The sequence below is a fragment of the Anser cygnoides genome, chromosome 27 (genome assembly GCF_040182565.1).
Source record: "Anser cygnoides isolate HZ-2024a breed goose chromosome 27, Taihu_goose_T2T_genome, whole genome shotgun sequence".
Classification (NCBI taxonomy): domain Eukaryota; kingdom Metazoa; phylum Chordata; class Aves; order Anseriformes; family Anatidae; genus Anser; species Anser cygnoides.
Window position 1 is genome coordinate 5,349,195 of NC_089899.1, and position 23,193 is coordinate 5,372,387.

The 23,193-nt window shown below is 53.0% G+C and overlaps 2 protein-coding genes across 5 annotated transcripts in view; both read right to left on the reverse strand.

Annotated features, from left to right (window-relative positions):
• Positions 1 to 250: 250 nt before the first annotated feature.
• On the reverse strand, positions 251 to 13,424 carry MOB3A (MOB kinase activator 3A). 3 transcript variants are annotated; one of them, XM_048077661.2, is made up of 4 exons: positions 9,757 to 13,424; positions 4,645 to 5,198; positions 2,321 to 2,523; positions 251 to 1,683 (listed from the first exon to the last, which is right to left on the reverse strand). In XM_048077661.2, exons 1-4 carry the CDS (start codon positions 9,843 to 9,845, stop codon positions 1,654 to 1,656), a joined length of 876 nt encoding a protein of 291 aa, XP_047933618.2. In that variant the 5' UTR covers positions 9,846 to 13,424; the 3' UTR covers positions 251 to 1,653. The 3 variants fall into 3 exon arrangements, with proteins under 3 accessions (XP_047933618.2, XP_047933617.1, XP_047933616.1); XM_048077660.2 differs by lacking the exon at positions 9,757 to 13,424 and adding an exon at positions 8,800 to 8,888; XM_048077659.2 differs by lacking the exon at positions 9,757 to 13,424 and adding an exon at positions 8,538 to 8,768.
• Positions 13,425 to 19,634: 6,210 nt separating this feature from the next.
• The window catches only part of AP3D1 (adaptor related protein complex 3 subunit delta 1), a 44,968-nt gene continuing 41,409 nt past the window's right edge, over positions 19,635 to 23,193 (reverse strand). For both annotated transcript variants that reach the window (XM_048077657.2, XM_048077658.2), the window contains exons 30-32: positions 22,962 to 23,083; positions 22,137 to 22,216; positions 19,635 to 21,758 (exon numbers count right to left, since the gene is read on the reverse strand). In XM_048077657.2, the coding sequence (XP_047933614.1) occupies positions 21,663 to 21,758; positions 22,137 to 22,216; positions 22,962 to 23,083 (298 nt within the window). In that variant the 3' untranslated portion in view covers positions 19,635 to 21,662. The remainder of the gene's footprint in view (positions 21,759 to 22,136; positions 22,217 to 22,961; positions 23,084 to 23,193) is intronic.

Genomic DNA, 23,193 nt, shown 5'->3' on the forward strand with positions numbered 1-23,193 from the left:
TGACACTGCGCAGACACAGCAGGACCCCGCAGCCTCCTGGGGCAGCTGTGGCACCCACACGCTTGGCCCCGCAAACGAGCAGGGCTCGGAGCAGCCGGGATGCAGCAGGAGGAATCAAACCTCGCAGCGGAACCAGGAACTGGCACCTGGCATCATTTAGCAGCCCTCCACCGCACTTCCCGTGGAGTCCCAACACCCCGTGTTTGTTTTGCTGATAGAAAGCCTCTGACAAACATGCAATCATGAGACATTTAGCAATCGGAGCGTGCTATGTAAATACAGCATAATTTATTGGTTCCATGTCAGAGAACTATAGTGGTATTTGTACGCGTGTCCTAACGATAGCACAAGAAACAAGAGTCATGTATATACAGAGATTCCAGGACACAAAAAAAACTTTCTAATGAAGAAGTGGTTAGTGATAGTTTGGTCACTGTTCACAAAAACCTTTTCACTCCCTGTAAACTCTGCTCCCTGCTCTCCCCCCGATCCTAGGTAGCCCGACCTACCTACCTGGGGGGACGGCCAGGCTCTGGCCAGGCAGCAGAGCTCTTGTGCAAGCAGGAGGTAAGGCCCCTGGCTCTGGCTGCCCACCAGACACTTTGGTTAAGAGGAGACGCATGCGGCAGAGCAGGGAAGCACTGCTAAGGAAGAGAAAAGGTTTAGTACCCTAACGGGAAGCAGAAAGTGGTCCACACAGAGCCTGTAAGCAAGGCTGGAGAGCAAGCAGCCCGGTTCCTCGGTAGGGTCTGCGTACCACAAGGAGAAAGGGAAGCGCAGGTGTTTGAGAAGCCGACCTCCCCGTGCTGGTCCCAGCGCTTTCCCTCTACTCATTCCCACCAGGCGCGGGTCCGCTTGTCCCAGCGCTGCCAGCGCCGAGCCTGTCCCCGCAGGGGCGGTGCAGCAGGAGCAGCTCAGCTCAGCGCTGGTGCAAGAGGCAAGAGCAGATTCACAACAGGAGCGCTCCAGCGCAGCACAGCTGCAGGATAGATCAGTAGCAACAGCAGCTCTGGTCTGGCCATGAAAGAAACCCAAGTCTGACTTCTTTCACAGAGAAAGAAAGGAAGGGCAGGCCTTGGGGACAGGATGCCAAGTGCAGGGTGAGCACAAAAGCAGCTCTGTCCAAAATCTGACCACACGGCCAGCGGAAGAGGTGCTGGAACCAGACAGCTCCTTGCGGCGCCCCAGTGAATCCGTGTGCACCAGCACTTCTTCCCCAATGCCCACACGTAACCTCCCTTCACATTTAGGAGGTGGGGGTCCGGAGGGACGTACCGCTTCCATTACAGCGCCAGCTCCACGGCACGGCTCTACCTGGCGCACCTGGCTCGGCTCCTGGTGCCACCGCAGCGAGGGGGCAGAGGAGAGGCAGCACAGGCTGGCTCCTCCCTCCTCAGAGGACGAGCATTCCCACCAAGTGGCCAAAAATACTTTTTTTTTTTATAGAAATTACTATAAAAAAAACTAGTTTATCTAGAGCATCTTTAAAAAAATATTCCTGCAATATCACAGTTTTACACTGAAACTCATTAAAAATATATAGATTTCTTTAAGAAAACGTCTCTGTTCTCCCCTTGATTCATGTCTCCAATGCAGGAGTGGGACTCTGTGTCCTCGGAAGGGATGCCGAGGTGAGAGCAGGACGGTCTGATCTCAGTGGCACATCCGGGAGGTCATTTCCTTCTGTCAAAGGGACACGACAAGGAACCATGAACTAAGATCCAAACTGCCAGGTGAGGGTGCGGATGAAAAAATCTCACCTTTGTTCAGCTGGAAATACCCTTCTCAGGCACGCGGTGACACCACCACCGAGCACTCCAGGTGGGGCAGGTCTGTGCTCCCCCACCACTCCCAATCCCGGGGCACGCAGGACACCTTCCTCTGCCCCACAGCTCTTCAAATTCTGCAGCTGTAAGCAGCTGAGCCAAACGTCATCGCTACCTCTTAGGTTTACCATGTCGCACCCTCCATCCTGCAGGCTCCTTGTGGTGGTGGTGCCCTTGCTCTTCAGGATGGGAGGGGACTTTTGCTCTTCCCTCCCCATCCTGGATGGTGAACGGGGCTGAGCTCAAACAGCGCGTGCAGCCAAGGCAAGCTGGCTGCCCGAAACGCGAGGAGGTTGCTGGAGAACAAGTCATCCTCCCCCAGCCGACGCCCAAACAACCCTGCTCAGCTGCACCTGCACATCCCGGCTCCCATCTTCCTGACTGCCAAACTGCGAGGCCGACCCACGGCCTCAATTCCAGCAATGGGATTTGAGAGGGCAACTGTGACACCTCCACCCCCAGCCCACCCCTTCTGCACTCGCTCCGAGACTCACCAGTGGTTCCAGCTCCTTGGTGTCTATTAGGTTGAACTCTTTCACAAAGTAGTAAAAGTGCTTGTAGCAGGTGTTCACGTGAGCTTCCGACCCCATCTGGGTGATCCTGTCGAAGTGGTGGATGTAGACATGGACGAAGACTCGGAAGAGCCTGGAGAGAATCTTCTTCACCACCGGGAGGAAGTTCTTGGGGAAGGGAGTACCTGGGAGGGGAGACACGGCCATGAGAAGCTTCACAGAAGTGGGAACGGGTTCCTCAGGAATAAAATAAGTCATTCTTGATAGAACAGGTACGTTTTGAGACAAAAGGGAGAGAGTTCTGTCCAAAGTCATCTCCAGTTCCCCTCTCCTTTTTCCTTTCCATTTCGGGTCAGATTTTTCAAAGCATCAGTTTCTGATGTGACAGTCCTGCACACCATCAATCGCTGCGAGCAGCTGAGAGCTGAAAGCAGGAGATCACCATCAGATTCCCACCAGCTGCTGCTTCACTCCGAGAGTTTTCTTCTACTCCTACTTGGCATGTTTATATAAACAGTGCAAAATATTACAAACTACTGAGCTCTGCTCCAGAAGCAATTTCCCCAAAGAAAGAGTCAGAGATATCCCCCTGCAGCTGTCTCACAATTTGATAAGTCTTTAGCTCTTTGGTTAAAAATTAAAGACATTTGGGTCCCCTGTAAAGGCACCAGCGGATAAGCCTGGTCTGAGCTCACTGGGATTTGTTTAGCCAGGGCCTGCAGCAAAGCAGCCTGACCAAGTGGCCAGCTCACAGTATTAAAGTTCACACAGGTCCTTTCTGGAGGAACAAGGATTAGTGAAACCCTTTCAACACCCTGCAAGAACTGGTATCAGGTAAAAGCAAAGCTGAGAACAACAACTCCACAACCCTCCTGCTGCCGGAAACTTGCCTTGCCGCCCTGAACAAAAACACCCTATTTATAGTCCCCAGAGAGTTTTACGGAACAGTCCTAAATAAAGGCAACGCACCCTCCTGGGTGCCAGGAGGAACGGATGGGGAGGGTTTCAGTGCTTCAGCTGCCTGAAGGACCAGCTCCTCACGGCCCTGCTTGCACACGGTTTAAGCAGTGCTTTGGCAGGGGTAGAAGAGCCCCGTGGATGCAGACGCATCCCGCACAGAGGCCAATTGCATCCCGCCAGAGCCCCGATGGCATAAACGTGGTGGCAGGAAGGAGGGAGCTGAGAAATGCCCCCTCCAGCCCTGCCTCTGCAGACGCTGCACCTGCCCCACGGGGGGAACAAGGCTGCGCTGCGACAGGGGACGCGTGCAGGGGCAGGAGGGGAAGGCAGCCCCTGGAACCCCGCTTGCACCGGGGCTCCAGCGTCACCCCAGCTCCCCAACGGCCGCGCCGAGGAGCCTGGCAATCGCCCAGGGCTGCTCTGGGAAGGCAAGGAGCTGACCCTGTCGTGAAACACCCCAGGGCTAGCGCTAGAGCAGCGTTGTCCCCCCTGCCGCCGTACACGCCTCTGCTGCATCTGGTCTTCAGCCTTCCAGAAGGTGGGAGCTCTGAATGTCATCATTCGTATTTACCTAATGCTCTGGATACTGAACTCTCACATCTTATTCACCCCCCCCCCCCCCCCCCAAAAAAAAAAAAAAAACAAAAAAAACCACAGCTTTTTTGTCCCAAACGAGTACATGAAGCTGTGTATTTGGGATTGCAGATTTAGTTGTCTTTGGTCAAATTCTCCTTTCCATCACCCTGGCAATAGATAAAAATGCCGCCCCTCCCTCCGTGCACGTGTCAGCATCCCACCCAGCTGCAACAAACAACCGACTGCATGCCAGCAAGCACCGAGCTAGAAAGGGCAGAGTCAGCTAATGCCAGCCTGCAACAACAAAGAGGCTAATTAGGGAAACATGGCCACCATCACCAGGCCAACGCAGAGCACGTGCACTGAACCCACACCAGCAATCAGCTCGAAAAGAGCTGTCCTTCAGGAGACCACGTCCAGCAGGAACTGCTGACGGTCATGTCAGAGACTGGCTTTTTAAGAGCAGCCTCTTATTTTCGTTCCCTATGCTTGGCTTAGCTTTGCTTCCCTCGAGGTATCCACGACTCCAAATGAGATCTGCTACAGCTCTGGGTATTTTAGTGCTCAAGAAGAGGCCTGAAGTTTCTCAGGTGCTTGGAAGAGCTTATACACCGCCGGCCTCCAAGCAGCCCAAAAGGCAATAGCTCTACCACAATGGTGACCTGAGCAGCAGTGACCACGAACAGCATCTCCTGGACCAGGACCTGAGGGCTCAAAGAAGGCTCTGCACCGGCCTCCCTCCCCATAGCTGCAAACAGAACCCAACTCACCAACGTTAGTGGGAAAGATGTCCTCGTTGTTGATCTGTACCTCGATCCAGTCCATCAGGAGGTTCATGTACTGGGGAGCAGACAGGGCCGTGGGCTTGCGGTACTTGTGCTCGTCCTGCCATCTGTACTCGTACTTGGGCCCCCCGGACATGACAGGGCAGGACTGCTCCGTGCAATAGTCACTGATGGTGCCGTAGATCAGGTTGATGCGGTTGAAGAAGTCCACCACGTGCACTGCCACCCAGTCGTTCTGCTCCTCTCCCGGCGGCAGCTGGACGGCCACCTTCAAGTCCAGGCCAGCGTTGAGCGAGGCTTGGGCTTTCTTGTGCAGCTCGAACCGCTGAGTCCCCGGCTCAAACTTGCGCTTGGGCCGGAAGGTTTTGTCTTTATTGAACACTTGCTTTAAAGCATGGGACATCTTTCTTCTCTTCTTTTTTTTTCCAGGCCCGTAGCGATGACAGCTGCAGACACAGAGCTGCTGGGCCACTTCCTGGGGCAGGGCAGCGAGGACTCTGATCTTCACAGAAACCTCCTTCTGCTCATCTGGTCCTGATCTGCAATGCAGCACAGAAGGGCAGCGATTAGGAGCAGCTCTCTCAACAGGAAACCTGGTCTAAATCCCATAGGAAGAGATCTGGGATACCATCTGGGCCCTCGCCCCCGATCTGAGCAGAGCAGGGGCAGCCAGCGCCAGCTTTTTTTTCTTTTCTCTCCTCCCAGGAGAGCCCGGAGCAGAGGAACAGTCCGGCCATTGGGGGCGAGCTGGGCTGGGCCAGGAGCCCCCGCGAGCCCCCCTGGGTGCTCAGCATGGCGACAGGGGAGCCAGAAAGGCCCCCAGGAAAAGGGTGCGATGAGAACGAGACAGCAGGGAGGGACGGGGCCAGCGCAGGAGATCACGACATCAGCACAGCGAGACCCAAATTCCTCCGAAAGGAGGAGAAACTCCAGCGCCAGCTATTCAGGCGGAAAGTAGCAAAGGTTTAAGAAGGGTCAAACGTTGAGTTAGGCTTCACTTGAATCGGATCCTTCACCTATGCTTTTCTCCCCCCTCTTTGCACACAAACCTACTCCAAAGGTAACTTTATGACATCCTACAGTAGAGCCCAGCTCTGCTGCCAGACATATTCTAACAAAATACCAGTCTGACCAGGAGCTGCGTGTGCTGTCGTAGCCCTACGGACAAGATGAGAACGGGCTGAGGGGAATGAGAAGTCGACGCAGCTCAGGCACCCGTAAACTCAGTATCCCGAAACAGCACCAGCTTCAAAACCAGCCACAGCCTCTTCTGCAGGTGCAGAGAGCACAACTGCGTTCCTCCTTCCAGCTGAGCTCACTCCATGGTGAAGCCTGGTTGAAAGCTCCAGGACCAGGAAAGCTCGTCTTCCTCTTCCAGTCTATGAAAACGAATTGGCTCTGAGAGGCTGAGACACGAGTTAAGATCTTGAAAGGATGCTGACAAGAAACACAGCTCTGTTTATCTGCAGCTAATTATACCTCCTTTGTTCCCACATCCATCCCTTCATATAATTTGTGTCAAGCGGCTCTTTGATGGAAGCTCGAGGCAGAAAATTGTACCAAAAATATTGTTTTACATGTGTTGGACAGAGAAATAAATAAAGCAACAGAAACTCAAGCTGATGCACTACAGAATGCGGCAAGTAACAGTTTCCATAATTTTCTAAGAAAACAAGCAAACAAGTCCCTTCCACCAAGCAGAAAATCTCCTTAGCTGTAGTGTTGTTTAAATAGGTAAATAACGCCCCCAAACTCTGGCAAGAAAAATTTCAAATTCGGGTGAAGACTACCTTTCTGCAATTCAGCCCGTCTTTAACAGATGCTGCATCGTGCTTATCAGCATTTCTTCTTTGGAGAGAGATTAAAGGACTTAAACCAAGGCCTCTTGTTCTCTTATTTAACGACAGTAAGGAAGAAAACCCAAACCACCCCAGCTTGCCCCGTAAGAACACACTTGCCTTTCCGTAGCCCTTCTCCTGCAGGAAGGGGCTGAGCCAACTTTTCTGCACAGAGATCCAAGCTCTGGCTGCGACGCGGGCCGTGACCACAGCCACGACACGCACTGAGACAAACGGAAAATATTTTCTTGCGGTTCAGCGAGATTCACCCTGCGTCGAGTGAGCGTGACGGCGCCCACGCTGACGCCACGGGCTCTCTGCAAAAAGTGCTGCCGGAACGGCTGCTGCTGTGACCCTACCAGCTACCGCACCGGAGTCAAAAAAAAAAAAGAAGAAAAAGAAGAAAACCTCCAGAAAACGCGACCTTGAGAAGCCTCTGATCGCACCGCAGACTCGGTGAGAGGAAGTAGCAAGGGGGACGAGGAGGGATGTCTGAGCAAGGAGCTCTGGTTACCCAGAGCTGTGTCACAGCCTGGCCACATCCTGCGGCTCGGTGCGGAAGCGCCGGGGCAGCGCCCACCCCACCGTGCCCCAAAGGCGCCGATCGCCCCGCGCCAGCAATGTGGAAAGCAGGTGCTGAGTCTGCAGCTACTTCCAGCAGGAAATTGGTCCCAGAGAAGCACTTGCACGCGATGATATCCTTACACTGGAGGTGGAGAAAGAAATATCCTTTAAACAAGCAGGCAGTAAAGATGGAGGAGCACTGCCCTTCGTACAGCTCTCTGGAGGACCGGCAGCATCCTTGGTGTGGTACAACAACTCTGTTCCTACTTGTTTAGGAACTGTCTTAAGAATTCCAGTGGTTCCCCTGGCATCCGTGCTGGGCCCTGCAGCCACAGCCTGACCCGGGCTTGGAAAACCCGTCCCTGTCCGGCGAAAGGGAGGGTGGGTTGAAACCGAATAGCAAAGCTGCAGAGTTTAAAACAGACAGACAAACAAAAAAAAAACTCTGCACATGTCAGGAAGCAAACATAGACCATTTTAGACCATTTTCCAGAAGAAATGATCATTTGCACAGGGTGAAGAGAATTTTAATACGGCTTATTTGGTATCAAGGCAGCGTCTGCCCTACAAACAACTTCCTCTTCCTAAGAGACACCATTCTTCAGAGCTGCGGAGCTCGACACAGCAGCAATCATCTTGCAGACGATTCAGCATCTGTCTGAAGGCATTAGCAAAACTAGTAGCTAAGACTTCAAGCAGATTCAGCATATTTAATTACGGTTTTTGAGTGCAACTGAACTAAATGAAGCATTTGGCACTAGAAAAAAAAGAAAGAAAGAAAAGACAGACCAAAAGCATCACTGACATTGCTTGAAGATGATATCACATGTACAACACCTTCTTCCACAGGCAGGAGTCATTGCTCTGGCAGCGCTAGAACACTGTCTTTATGAAGAGGAGAAAGGAAACATTACACACAATTAGGACATGGTACATGCAAAGCACCTGAGTGGGATTTGCGAGCTTCAAAGACGAGGAAAAAAAATCCCAACACACGAACAAACCTGCAGTACATTTTGTTTCCTCCTCTCTTCCAGCCAGCCAAGATTACGGCGGACGTCAGCGGTGCAAGCGGACCTTGGCCATCCCTCCCACGAGATCACAGAGCCGCCGCCAAGCCCTGCACCGTGGCAGGCTGGCGGGAGCAAAACCACCCCGGCTTCCCCGGGGGAGCGGCGCTGCCGCTGCTTGCAGGGACTGCAGGGACGGGGCTGGGCGCCGTGCGTGGCTCCCCCGGCTGCCACGGCCGCACAGCGCGGGGCCGGAGGCCTGGCCCTCCCCTCCCTTCCCAACCGCCTTTTATCCCCCTACCCTGCTCCTACAGCTCCAGCCCTAACGCCCATTTCTGCCGACGGCGACCGGGGGCAGCGCCCTTCGTCCCCTCTGCCATCCCTCCTCCCCTGCCGCTAGCAGCCGATCACACAGTGCTGCCTCATTTTAAAGGCTCGGGGCAGAGGGAGCCCAGGCGTTACTTACCCGGCTCTCCTTGCTTTCACACGCAGCTCAGAGCGGGCACAAAAAAAGGAAAGAGCAGCCTCCGCCGCAGCCCCTGGAGGCGGCCTCCCTCGCACGCTGGCCTCCCAGCCGTGGCGCTGCCCCCGCTGCGGCCCCGCGGGACGCTCCGCACGCGGCCCCCCACCCGCGAGCAGGGTCCCACGGCGGCTCCATCGCCTCCGAGCGCGCCTCGCGCTCCCCTCCGCCGCTAACAGCCTGCAGAGGCGCGTCGGGAAGCCCCTACCTTCGTTCTTAGCCTCCTGCAATCGCTCTGCTCGTCTCTGCAACTCCTGCGAGCGCTTGCAGGCTCCGAGGCAGAGCTTCCTCCTTTTTGAAAGAGAGAAAAGTTGGGTTTCACGCTGCCGGCGGGGAGGGGCGAGGCTCGCGGCCACTTCCCTCCCAGTGACCCCAGCTCCAGGCAGCTCACATCCTGCTGCGCGCTCACAAGAGAGCCCTCGAGTAAATCCCAGCGAGCACCGCATTTCTCAGAAATAATCCATTCCTCGAATTTCCTTTTACGGAAGCCACGCTGCTGTCCCGCAAGATGGCACCAAGTGGTACCGATGCTAAACATTTACACGAAATCCTGCCAAAAGTCCCTTCGGGGGCAGCTTATAACTGCAGCCCTTCGGTGGCGAGCCCGTGCCCATCACCCCCCCCCCCCGGCCCCCCAAAAGCACGAGGTAAGCAGGGAGCAGGGGCCCCCCACCCTCGCAGCTGACGCAGAGCTTCCAACGCAGCACACCAACTCGCGTGCCAGTTCGACAAAACAGCCAAGGCACACGAGACGTATCGAACACTTCGAGGCAAGACTGAATTTACGGGGCGTGCCAGAGCAGCGAAGCTAGCAAGGCGGCCTCAGGGACCTTAAACAAAAAAGCAAAGACGCACAAGCACATGGTTTTCATAACTTCCCCCCCCACGCTTTCACAAATACCTTCCCACAGCCATTCTGCTCAGTTTCTCGGTAAAAGATGATCCTGGGTTTCTATGATCAAAGGAGAGATTTTAATACGGAGAGCGAGGATCAGGCCGATTACGGCCAGCGGGGCTGGAGGGGCACCGATGATGGCAAGTTTCTGTGCCTCTAAAGCGAGTCTGGCAACAAGCACGACAGCTTACCCTCACCGGACGAGGCTTGCAGCTGCTCTTTTGAACAATTTTACACCACAAGGACCAAAAGGTATGCCCCTGTGCTTACCTTGGTCGCGGGCGGGAGGGCGAAGCACGACGAGGACTATCTGGGACAGAACACGAGGGTTTAGGCTCACGGCAGGCACGTCCGACCATTCATAACTCCTGCGAGACGGCGCTTCCACGTAGGCCGGCTTCCTGTCTGGCACGGCGGCCTCGTGGCTGGCCGAGGCAGCTGCCAATGTTTTTCCCAACGCTAATCACCCCCCTCCGTATGCTCCGTAACGCTGCCCCTGACGGCGCGGAGCTGCGCGCTCCCCAGCCGAGGAGACTCGTGTTGTTATTTGGAAAAGCCAAAATGGAAACCGTGCTCCAGAGAGCTGAGCGGAGCCAGGCCAGAGCAGCGCTTCTCCTCTGCGAGGAAACTAAAGGCTGCGGCACAAGGAGAGCTGCGAAGCTGCCCTGCACGCTTCCTTTTTCTTCCCATTTTCTCTCTGCTCGCTGCTGCCAACAGGGGCCAGGAGCTGCTCGGAAGGAGAGGGAGCACAGGGCAGCGCTGGCGCAGCCGCATCGATAACCCCAGACTGGGTCGTGCACAAGCAACAAGTTCCCTCTGCTGCTCAGCAGGAAAACATCCAAATTTTCCTTCTGGAAACTGGTTTAATAGCGGCCTTAACAACAAATGGAACAGGGCCACTTCGAAACGCACATTTCAGATGTTAGATTCCCAAGGCTTAGACAAACAAAGAGCCCTTTATGCCCCACAACAAAGTCAGTTTTAAGAAAGTCCTGCTGGTCGCCAGCCACCCCCATACCCCGCAACTTAAAGCTGCTGCACAATTTGGGAACTCCGAGTGAAAACCACAAAAGGCCCCATCTCCCAGGTACTTCCCGGAGCCAGGCTTGCTCGGGGGCAGGACAGTCTCTTTGCACAACTTTAAGCCATGCAAATGTGGAGCCGAGCAGCATTTGCAAGTAGGCAAGGAAAGGAAACGGTATAAAAAGCACAAGAAACGTTATGGTCGGCTTTCATTGGTATCTTCCTTTTCCCCTTATAGGCGATGCATTTGGCCAATTTCACCCTCCAGTTAGTTGATAAAATAAAGGGGAAACCCCTGCTCAGCTCCCTGCTCGCGGGGCCGAGCAGCCGGAGGCGCGTTTTGGCCGCCACGCGCGGGATGCAGGAGCAGGAGGCCAGCATCAGCTGCTCAGCTCGGGGCTTGGGATGCTCCAGCCCACGCAGACACAGCGGTGACAACAGGAGGGACGGCGTGGGCTCCGTGTGACGGGCTCGCATCACAGGCAAACGCTCACGGAAGGTGCAGGGCCTGGAGGACGGCTTCTGGCGGGGCAGAGGGAAGGCTGCATCGCCCCGAAATTCGCCTGGGAGAGGTCAGAGGCTCCAGCACCGCCTGTCCCCACCCGGCCAGCAGCCGCAGATGGTTAAAGAGCCACACGAGAAAGTCAGCTTCTAAGGTCACCCCTTCTACTTTCCCTTCCCCAACAGGGTCAGAGAGCAGATTCTGCACTTTAAGATCTTCACTTAAAAGCCTAGGAATGACCACAGCGCAACAGGAACGTCCATTAGAGCCTGCATAATTACCGATCTGGGGCCAATTTTCCTGCCCCTTACGTGCCATCTGCATCTATTGCAACGTCAGAGGCACGGCTGTGTTGGAAGGCTTCCACGGGTTGCACTTACACAGCTTCGGCCAGATCACGGCTGCGTGTGGAGGCAGAGCTCATCTGCTGCTGGCTCCGCAGATGCTGCCTTGAGCCGACAAGCTGGGTCACGACTCCGGGAGACAGGTTAACTGCACAGACAAATATTTCTAGGATAAACCATACTCCGTGGGTGGCTGACGGCACGCTCAGAGCAGCTCTTTTCAAGGTCTGCAGGGCTGTATTTTGAAGGCGGCTCGTTCAGGAACACCTTTTGCTGCCCTTCAGCCCAGTTCTGCCCCTCACCAGGGGACTCGTAAGGGGCAGCGCGGTATTTATCGAGTCCGAGCTGTGAACTACACATTTCTTCCTGCTTTCACAGTTTCCACATGATCATCCTCACTGAGCAGGGGCATTTTTGAACCAGCAGCGGTTTCCTCTAACTTCAGGATCTGCCCGAGCGGCAGGGATGGCTGATTTGGAGCGCGAGTCCTGCCTTCGGGAGGTGTCCCCCAGGGAAGGGGCCAGGGCACGAGCTGGCCGCACGGCCAGGGCCAGTCCCACGGACAGTGCCGCTTCTCCCCACGTTAGCATCATGCTTTTAAAAGAAAGCCGTATTGTTTCCTGCTGAAAGCGGGTGCCCACGAGGCCTGCTCCTCTCCTCCACGAGGAGATGTGGCAGCGGCCCAGCACACTAACGTGTCTCCGGGCAGCAAAGGCAAGGAACAAGCCCACTGATGTGGAGCTCGAGATCACCTCAAGACAAACCACATCATAAGACCTCCTGCATACAGTGAGGAGGAAAAAAGAAAAAAAAGGCCCAGACAGCAACCCCAACGTAAGCCTGCAGTTAAGATCAAGAACAATTACGGTGGCTTTCAGCTTAGTAACGGGTCTTACTCAGCTTCTGCTTCCAACTGGAGCACGTATCGGATGGCTCCAGCTCATTTTCTGTTCCCCAGAAGCCGGAGCAGAGGCACACAGCCAGGGCCATCGTTCACCCAAATCCAGCCCCTACCTGGGCTGGGAGCTGGGGGTCTCCTGCAGCCGCTGCATGGGTGCTGGTGGCAGGGAGCAGAGGGCAGGCTCCTGACCAGCCTCACGCTGCCCTGCAAGGAGGTCTGCGCTGCCACAGGGTGGGAGGACAGCCATGCAGCCCCCAAGAGGATGGGGGCAAACACCAAGCACGGTCACTGCAGGAGTTCAGCCCAGCAGCACTCGAGCCCCGGCTGTGCAGGGCCAGACAGCACAAAGGGACACCCGTCAGCATCGCCATCTTCACCTCTTCTCAGAGAGACTAAATAACGACAAAGCGTCTACTGACTCCATCTAGACTTCTACAAGAAGTCAAAGCCACCACAGCTGGATGGATGTGCATGCTTACAAAGGTTTTCTTATGGCCTTCGTCGTCCCTGTTCCCCCCCAGGGGGGTTGTTGGGCTCCCTCCCCTCTGCTCCCCGTGCACTTGGTGTTCTCGGAGCAGCAATTCACCCAGGAGCCCTCCATCATTTCATCGCGAGCTGAGCAGCACTTTCAGCGCAGCATCAGCTCCAGAGGGAGCAAGAAGCAGCGCAAGACAGGAGTCGCAGATAACGCTGCCTCCGAGGGGCATCTGGAGAAGGGCAGACGAACGTGCAGCCTAAGGTGCATTCTTCACTGGAAGCATTAGCTGGATATTACGTATTTCTAAAGATAATCTCCTAAACCTCCAGCAAAGCTGGTTATGGATCCACTTAGAGCAGCATTTATGGCTCAAGTATCACAAAGTACCTTCCTGCCTTACAAGAAATTAAAACTCAGAAGTTGAAGGCAATTCTTCTCCCAGATCTGAACTCTTGTGGCCAGGACGGGTTAGGTTTTGCAATCTCCTCTCTGACCCCACATGCTTTCACTGCTGACAAGGGAAACATTTTTCCTCTGTGTACTGCGGCCATAGAGATCTCTGGCCCACGTACAGAGAAGCATTGGTTACAAAACACCGTTACGTCAACCTCCAGTCCGACCTCCACAAACAGAGCTAATCGTGCCACTTCGGTCTGGGTGGCACTTCACATCCCATCAACGGAAGGGCCACGTTACAGCCAAACGTGGCCACAAAAGCATCTGGCAAGCAGCTCCGTGACAGAGGCCAGCTAAGCCACAAGGGAGGACTTTGCTCGAGATGACGAGCACGCTTCAAGCTCGCCGAGCCCCAGCCGAAGGGACAGGAGAGCCCAATGTCCGTTCTGACTATGGCACAGTCAACTGTGCAACCTCAACAGGTCCGGAGAGAACCCCAGACCCTAAAAGTGAGCCAGGCACAGGGAAACTGCTCCCTGCGCAGCGTCTGGGCCCAGATCTCCTGTGCAAAGCAGGAGCATCAGTTTCTGCTTCCCCGCCACCAACCTGGCGTGAGCTCCCAGCACTCCTCTCCTCCCTTCTGGGAGTTTAAAGAGGTTCTGAGCCTGCTCGCCCTCCTGACCGAGTCAGCTTTGCAGGGACGTGACTAAGACAGAAACTGAATCTAAGACACGGAATACGGGGTCCAAGAAACGACGAGAGATAAATGCAGAGCTGGATGCGAGCCCAAAGCTCTGTAAAAGAAGCAGAGTGCAAGGACAAAGCACTGGGGACTGCGATAAACAGGTGGCTGGGGAAACTTTGCGTCTCCTAGCAAAAAAAAACAACTGCCCTGCAACTTAGCGGAACAATTCCAGACTGGAAAGGGTTTTAAACAAAGGGATAGAAATGAAGGACGCGTGGCCGCTCTTCGGGTCAGAAGGGGACCCTGCCTCTCGCTAGCACGGGGAGGCTTTCCCAACCTTCCCAACCTCCTGCGACAGGCGCCGGACACCTTCCCAGCCCTCCCCGCCCCGAGGGCTTCCTGCCCTGTCCTCTTCATCCCTCCTGGCGCGCACCCCAGATTTCTTTTAGACGGCGACAGGGGAGATTTAGGTCGGAAATTAGGAGGAAGTTTTTCGCTCAGAGGGCGGTGAGGCCCTGGCACGGGTTGCCCAGGGAGGCTGCGGACGCCCCATCCCTGGAGGCGGCTCTAGCGGGTGGGCACCCTGCCCGGAGCGGGGGGGGGGGAACCGGGAGATCTTCGAGGTCCTTTTCAACCCGGGCCGCTCTGCGGGTCTATGAGGTGATTCCGGGAAGGAGCTCGGGCGGATGCGCTGCAGGTGAGCCCGGAGCGGGCCTGGCTCCTGCGGCCCCCCCGCGGCTGAGGCGCCGGGCGGCGGGGCTGGAGGGGGGGGGAGGACCGGGAGGGAAGGAAGGAAGGGCCGGGGGGCGGCAGGGCGGAGGGCAAGGACCGGGGGGAAGGAAAGAAGGAAGGGAGGAAGGAAGGACTGCAGGGAAGGAAGGGCCGGGGGGCGGCAGGGCGGACCGGGGGACCCTCACCAGCAGCCCCCCGAGCCCCAGGGCCGGCCGGGAGGCCACGAGGCCGCCTTTCCACGCGAGAAAATAAATAAATAAAACAAACTCAAACCAGCCAAAATCGTTAGCGGAGAGCTGCAGGGGGCTCAGCGCGGCCCCGGGGACCGCCGGGCGGGGCTGGGAACCCCCCGGCGGGGCTGGGGACCCCCCGGCGGGGCCCCCTTTCCCCGGCGCTGCCCACCCCCCCCCGGCCCTCCCCCAGCCCCCCCGCACCTGGCCGGCCGCAGTTAGTCCGTGGCGGCGCGGAGGCGGCGCCCCTCGTGTGGCCGCAGCGCAGCTCCTCGCGCTCCTCCTCCGCGCGCCCCGGCCCCGCTCCGCCGGCGGCTGCCGGCACTACTTCCTCTTAAAGGGGCCGCCCCCCTCCGGCGCGGCGGGGAGGGGCCGGGGAAGAGGCCGGTTCCGCTTCGTTTTCTTTTTTTTTCACCTCGTTTTATGGGATGGGAACCCTCCTGGGGGTGAACCACTGCCGCTGTTAATGACCCTTCCAGCTTTTATTACCCTTTTTTCCTTTTTATCCTATTATCCTTTTTTTAATCTTTTTTTTTTTCTTTATTTATTTTTAATCTAGCTGTTTAAACTCCTGAGCAGAGGAACCGTTCCCGCCTCTGCCACGCCTGGAAGCTGGAAAGCGGCAGCAGCCCGGCTGCAATTCCCAGAGGAAATTCCCAAACCTCCATCGCCCCGAACTTCCCCCCTGGGCCCCGCAGCCCCAGCCCAGTCCCGCAGGGGCCGGGGTCTGACTGGGGCCAGCCCGGGCTCCCCAAACCCTTAAACCCCCTCCTGCAGCCCGGGTTTGGCCCTACGAGGTTTTAGGGGCTCAACTCCCCCCCCTTTTTGTGTCAGGATCGGCGAGCGGCCCCGCAGGGCTGCGAGGCGCTCACCTAACAGAGGGCACCTGCCCCCGAACCGCCTCAGCACCGGTGGTTTTTTGGTGACAGGACAGGGCTGAGAGGGTCGCTCCCTGGTGAGCCGGAGGTGCCCACCCTTTGCCCCACCTGGAGATTAAACAGCACCCGAAGCTGAAGCAGAGCCCTCCAGTACCTGAGATGTGGGACACTAACGCCGTTAAAGTTCACAACAAGGGAGCACAGCGTGCCTGGGGCTCGGCCCAGTCGCTCAACACACTGCAGAATTTATGCAGCACTGTTCAGATCTTTTTATTTATTTACTTTTCCCTCTCCCTGAATTAGGATTAAGCCACAGGAGGTGGGGGGAATTCCTGCTATGGCTGCGAACCCATCCAAGCCAAGCCAATACTTTAATGGTGCTTAAACGAGCCTCGCGTGCAGCCCCTGCCCTTCCTCCTGCTCCCAGGCCACCACCGTTTCCTATCGCATGAAATATCCTCACTCCAGGCATTTCCTCTCGCCCCTGCTTGTGCCTTGAAAGTTAATTCAAGGAACTCTTGAGCAGCCTGTGAGGAAAACAGGTTGTTGTGGTCCCCTGCACCGTTCTGAGCCATTTTGTCCGCTTGCCTTCCCTTGGGGAGGTGTGACAGGAGCCTGGATTCCCTGGCAGCAGAAGGGGTTCTCTCTTCACCTGGGCGTTCAGCCGCCCAGGCCTCGCAGCCCTGCTTGGCCAGCACAGAGCTCAGAGCATCGCCTCAGCTGAGCTTTGCCAGTGCTTATCGGGGACAGCTCTGATGTAATTCACACTTCTTTGTAATTAGCAAAAGCCGGTTATTCTTAGAAACCTTAATGGATTAAATTAGAGATGATATTGATGGAATGAGATGTTGACACAGCAAGCTAATGACATCCTGCTGCTAAACCATCTCCAAGGTGAAGCTGAGTCATGTACAGAAAGCAGGGCGAAGCAAGCAGCACTCGCTGGCACCTGGCTCATCCCCAGCCCCATTTCAGCCCAGGGCCAGATCCGGACCATGAGAAAGCTCCATCTGAGTCCCAGGCAGCCGCAGGCATGTGGTGTCACCCTCACAGGATTTCTCATATTTCTTCCAGCCTGCAGTCCCCTCCAGGGGACTGCAGCCCATGCTAGGCATCCTGCTGAGCACCTCGGTGAAATTACTTATTAAATTATTCATTAAAAAACAAGGAGTCTGGCTGCAGAGCGCAGCACATGACAAAAGCTCACCCTGTTTGGTTCTGCAGTAGAAATGCTGGTTCCTGGAGTCCGGAGAAGGTTTTCCTCATTTCTTAACACAGTTATCATCTGCGTGGTGTGACAGAAAAACAGGCTGAGGTGCTCTTTAAACACTGGCAAGGCTCAGAAATCAGGAGGAAAATTTAAAAATACCAATATTTAAACCAATGTTCACAATTTCTAGAAGAAAAGCAGTCTATGACCTACAGCTGTCTGCCTGAACAGGAAGATGTCATCCCTGAAATAACATTTATCACCTGATTGACTTGACGAATTGAAAACAGGATTCACTTTTACTTTCTCAGCCATGGATAAACTCCCTGGCAGTGCAGTCAGTGTGTAGGAGTTGGATGCGATGTTGCAAGCAAATCCCTGCCCTGCAGGGAAGAGACAACAGTTCAGTTTCTCAGCCCGGTTCAGTTTCTCAGCCCAGCAGTTTGGTTTTCGGTGGCACAGCCTCCTCTGGGATTGGGTTTTCTGTGCCCTTGTCAGAGCAAAAGGGGAACAGAGAAGTGCAGAGCTAAGGGTTGAGCTCAGAAAATCCCCGGGTCTGTCTGGTTTTCACAGAGCAGGTGCTGTGGTAAAACGTCAGGGGAAGGGTTGGGTCTGGCCACGAGCAAAAGGGAGAGAGGAAAGCTTTTTCCCTTGATTTTTGAGGGCAGTAGTGGTGAAAGAGGAGCAAGGACAGGATGAGACTTGAGGCCTCAGCCACAGCAGCAAGATGTCAGCACAGATGACAGCACCCGGACAAGAAGGAGATCTCCAGCCCCTCCGCAAGACTGGTGCGGGGTTGTACTGGAATGGAGAATGTGCAGAAGGCACAGCCGCCCTTGCAGGCTTTCATTCTTCCAGAACAGTCCCCATTTTCCATCCCCCCCCACCCCCCCTTTTTTAGGGCCAAAAGTGGAAGAGAGGTTTCTGCACTCTCATGCTTTGCTCTTAGCCCGGTTCAACTCTTGCTTGGTCAGGGACAGGTTGCTAGCAGTGATGTGGTCACAGGGGCAGCACATAGTTGAAGTTTCAAATAAGAAGGAGAAGTAGCAGAAAACACAGCTGTCAGTTCAAAGGGAAGTTTTTACAAACATTAGAATGAAGGAAGTCAGAGGCAGGCGTTAACAGAGGCAGGCGTTAAGTCCCTGTGAAGCCTAAAACCAAGCTGTGCTAGAAGCACAGCAGTTAACCAAAACCCAGAGCCTGTAGGTGGATGGTGGGGAGAGCTCACTCAGGTCCTGCACTTAGGGCACTGTTCTACACTTCTGCCCTTTTGCAAGCAAAACCAGGGGGATCTCAGTGCTCTCTGAAATAAGGCGTGGTTCCAGGTGCCCCCATTTCTGCCCCAAACTGGCAGCCCTGACCTACAGCTCATTTCCTATCATTGTTCTTGGAGAGATGCACACAGCACCGGGCTGTGAGCAAGGCCTCCTGCGGCTCGGAGGTCAGCGCGGAGCCACTGATCCCACGCTCTGCATCCAACAGCCACAGGTACAGGATCGCTGCTCCTCAGGGGAGGAGCCGCGGCAGCTGCTCCAGCAGCATCTGCACATCTCCAGACAACACAGTTGCGAAGGGACGTGAACCTCCAAGGAAGAGGTGCTGCTCTGTCCAAGACATGGCATGAAGCGGCTGCAACTGCAAGCCTGGAGGCTTGGAGCGTGCCACTCTTTCGCTGGAAGGATGGTGCTGAGCACCATTTCTTTTACATACTCGTTCATAGCATAGTGTGCAAAACCACACTTAGATAAGGACTGATTTTCTATGTCCAGTTGCTCAATGAATTTTGACAGGACGTAAATGCAGAGAGCAGGATAGAACCCTGCCTTGCTGTTTGAAGCCAGAAGTGCACAGGCACCAGGTTCACTGGAAGCTCCAGCACTGTCCAGTTAAGGTCCTGCAGCTCATTAAATACTTGACATTTGCTCCAAGTGGTTCCTGTTGTTTTGTTGTTGTTTTTCTCCATGCAGACCCTCTCATTTGCAAAGAGACTGATGTTTACTGTTGTTTTCATCCTGTCAGATTTGTGCAGTTCCACAAGACAGCACAGCAAGCAGGCAGCCTCCCTGCAGGCCAACCTGGGAATACAATGTAGGGCTCACAGTGCATGCAGAAAGCAAATGACTTGGTGCTTCCTTCTGCAGCAGGAGCTTATCTCCAGGTAATGGGGCCAACAAGTTAATGCAAGCAATGGGTTTTTCTCCGTGCAGAGCTGGAAGCTCCTAACTAAATATAAAATGTCAGCTCAGTTTAAAATACAAGAGATAAAGAACAGCACCATTCCAGTTTATCACACTGAAGATCCCTTTTCTCCTAGTGCACTTCATCCTTAGAGCTGTTGCTGCTGGGGGAGCAGGTGTGTGACCAGCACCACACAGGCACATCATGGAGACAGCTGGCAGGACTCTCCTCACTGCTGCACACCCCTCCCCAGCTGTTAAAAAAACAAGAACACAAAAAACGCACCACCCCATACAATTCTCACATCTTTCACAGCTTTCAGAACAAGATTCGGCTTACCTACCCCAAAGACACAAACCACAAACACTCAGAGTTGGGGTACGTCCAGGTCAAATAACGCTTGCACAACCCTTTCCCTTGATAAGCATACAGCACTTGCGTGTTGTACAGCAACTTCACAGTGGATAAATATGAAAAAATTAATTCCAGAGTTGACCTGTATTATAGTGATGGGCACAACAGCCTACTGATAAAATGTTTTTGGGTCCATACAAACTTGTCTTGTAAAGTGACTATTTACAAAGCCAAAAATTTAACTTTGTTTTGAAAGTTTATTGGATCATCTTGACACAAAATCATTACAGCAGCTTGTGGTATGTTTTCTTTTTCTTTTTTTTTTTTTTAAGGGAATGTTGATAGCAAATAAATTTGTGAATGTAACACATCATACAGTTTCAAAATTCTAGAATCACTGCACAGGATTCCGTAAGAGAAGATTCTACATGCTAAAGTGACAGTTTCCATCCATGAATTAAAAAAACACTAATTGAGGAACATTATCCTTTAAGACAATTTTAATATGTTCAGTTTCTAATACACAAACTGGCTAACCAAGGGAGGTTGACCAATACCAAAGACTAACACTTCACCAGCAGTGAAGCCTGCTGCAAATGAATTCCTGCAGCACACAAGTGCTGTCAGAATACAAAGCTGGTCCTAGCAATAAAACCACAGTAGAGCCTTTTCAAGGATACCCTAATACGGGAAGAGTGTAAAGAGCACAATACACACTTAAAGTACAAGACATTAACCCTAAGGATAAGAGCGACGCTTTATCCTGCTCCCTACATAGGGTTTTAGTTCAGTTCCACTGGGCATTGCTGACACCTGTTGGGGTGGTGCTGGGGAAGGGCAGACAAGCCCAACTCCTCCCTGGGGGCCTTTTGGTAATAGCAACCAATAGTTTTTGGCTTGTGCCTCAAAGCAAAACCGTTCAAGCACGTTCTCCTTGCTGGGTATGGAACAGCAAGTAAAAGAACTGAAAAAAGCAAAGATTTTGGAGAAGGACATCAATTAAGCATATCTGCAAAGGACAGAACAACATCCCTTTCCAGTCAGTGATTCCACAAGATTTAGTGCAGAATGGGCTTCACTCCGTAGACCCTTCCTTTCTTCCCTTGGAAGTAACCTCTAACAGACCTGTGCCACTCCTCACCGAGCCCTCCCCTCCTGCCACCCAGGCAGGGACAGTTCTGTTGCAGGAACCTAGCTACATTTGTGCTGCTAAATCTGTTCCCACTGCTGCGAAGGCAGGGCCAGATGATGCTACAGAGACCGATGACACAGCACAATGTTGCTGATCTCACAGCACAGAGGAAGGGAACAGGGCTGTATCTGCAAACTGTTTGGAGTACAAGGGATTAAACATGGGTATTTCTCTAACCTGATATTGGTCAACCTCAGCTGGTGAGCAAAATGATACAAAAGCAGGACCAGACCCCTTTGGATTTCCAGTTTCTTGCTACACCTTAACTTTTCAGGAATGTGAAATTGAAGTGGACTCAAAACGCATCAGCAGAGACTGCTCAGAGGTGAGAGGCAGGAGAGACTCCATTTGCGGGGACAGTCAACAGGAGCAGATACCAAACAGTAACACTTTCAGCCTGTGTTTTATGCACTCACTCTCTACTCTTTCAACTGTCACTAAAAGGAGGTTAAGGCTCAAGGCAACTACTATAAACAAACTCAAACACCCCAGTTCCAACAGGGCTCATTTGGATTAGCTCTGGGAGACAGAGGATGTTTATATGCTGATCACAATGGATCTTGAAATAATAATAATAAATCACATTTATGAAAAAAAAAAAGGCCTTCAGGTCCAGCACCAGCCTCTGCTAGAAATATACATCAACTACAGCAGCCCTGAAGACACTCCATGGCTAAGGATCAAATCAAACTTCCCTGGCAATAAGCACAAGCAACAGACTCTGTGCTACTGTTGATAAAATTCTGCTTAGTCCACCATCCCATGCAGATGGCAAGGGTTACAGGATCACCATGAACTGCTGAATAAATAGCGCCCCTCCCTCCCTCCTCCAGTCATGTCACCAGGATCTCTTTGGGCTAGAAAGGGTTAACACCACAGTTTGTAAAAAGTTTTGAAATAAAAAGGTAACATACAGCCTTAAAATGTCTAAACTGCAAACAATGGTGGAGTTAACTGAAAAGCACGTGCCCCAGGATAGTACATGCGTACGAGGGAGAAATTTAACACTTGGGTCTGCTTGTCTTTACACATCAGGTGTGTTTCTTGCAGTTGGAGTATTTTATAAGGAATATTCAGCACTTGGACAATGTCTCTTTCATCTCATCCAACAAGTTGCTAAGCAGGGTAGAATCACTACATTTCCCATCTATGGATACAGAGTTCTCTCCCTTGGAAAGAAAAACAAAAAAAATCCATTAGCTCCTCTTCTAAGCACAGACAATTTTCTTCCCAGCCTAACTTACACACCAGCAACAGCCAGTGGAGCCTGCACAGGAACAAAGCAGGCTTAGATGAGCAGTCAGATCAGGGAAGCTGTGTTAGTGCTGCTGCTACCCACCAGGTACATGCTGGGCAACAGGAAGCCCCCTGGAGGTACAAGTTTGGTAGCAGCACAGGGAAAACTGCTGGATGGGCCAGATCAATTATATTACCCATCATGTCCCTGGACATTTTATGCAGGAATATTTCCCTCTTTCCAGTAAGATAGAAAAGGCTATAAATTTATTTTCTCTTCATGTCTTGTTTCAAGTGTTAGATGTACTCACCTTTTTTACCAGTAGGCAGACGTGATGACCTTGGATAGAACGACTGTACATTGATGCACAAGAATCAACACGTTCCACAACTATAAAGAAAGCAGTTCTCATTTAATGGGACAACTTTTTAACACAGAATTTGCTTCTCACAAAAAGGAGTTACTGCTCTGTCTGGCTTCAAGGAATACAATCTTCTACCAAGTGAAAGGAAGATGTCAGGGTTAAAATGATGTACGTGCCTGTCTCCTCCTGGCTCCTATCTGGGATGTTTTGCAATAGTGAGGTTAATTACTTGTCTTCCAAGCAAGCTGAAGCTGCAAAGGTTTTGTGGCAAAGACATTGATCAGGACATAGATCTCTTCCCCAGAAATGCTCTCAACAAGGCAGTGCCTAATGCATATGCGAGAACATGATGAAACAGCTATTTGGTTTTGCTTCACCCAGTACGTTTGTTTTAATTAATTTAGAAACTCTTATCAGTCCAAGCTTGAATAGCTTTCTCCCCTCCTTAGTGAAACAAAGCATTAGGGGAAAGAGGTATGATGAAGCACTGAGATCAAATACAACCTCCAGAGAACAGCTACAGCCCTAACAGCAAGCTGCTCCCGTGATACCTGCCATGAGCCTTGCCAAACTGGAGGAAAGCCACAGGGACCCAAGGAGGGCTCACTCTGAAAAGCATGATATGCTTTGAGGATACGAATGCGTTATAGAACTGGCAGCAACTCCTCTCCCAATTTTACTTAATCTGGATACCAACTGCTTCTGCCATTGAGGCCATGGTGTGTTGCACTCACCAAACACAACAGGATTTTCTGCATCCGAAAGACTCACCTGAAAAGTGATGATGAAAACAGATCTTTGCCAGTAGATGTTGGAAAGAAATGCTAATTCCATCTACTTTAATAGAACTCATGTGTAGATCTCCAGATTCTAGAAGCTTGGCAAAAGCATCACTGCAAAACAGGAAGGAAAGTAAATACTTGTGCTACAAAGTCAAGTGAGATCTGTTATTTAGCCCCATGCAGACCTCAAGACACCTCAGGATGAAGTTTAAGTACTACCA

What these genes read in the sequence shown, in the direction of transcription:
- MOB3A (XM_048077661.2), bottom strand. Translation starts at nt 9,845, where the DNA reads ATGGTCGGACGTGCCTGCCGTGAGCCTAAACCCTCGTGTTCTGTCCCA. An exon ending in CCCTCCCGCCCGCGACCAAG is followed by an intron (nt 5,199 to 9,756) that starts GTAAGCACAGGG and finishes GCTGCATTGCAG; the next exon opens with ATCAGGACCAGATGAGCAGA. An exon ending in CCAAGGAGCTGGAACCACTG is followed by an intron (nt 1,684 to 2,320) that starts GTGAGTCTCGGA and finishes TCCCTTTGACAG; the next exon opens with AAGGAAATGACCTCCCGGAT.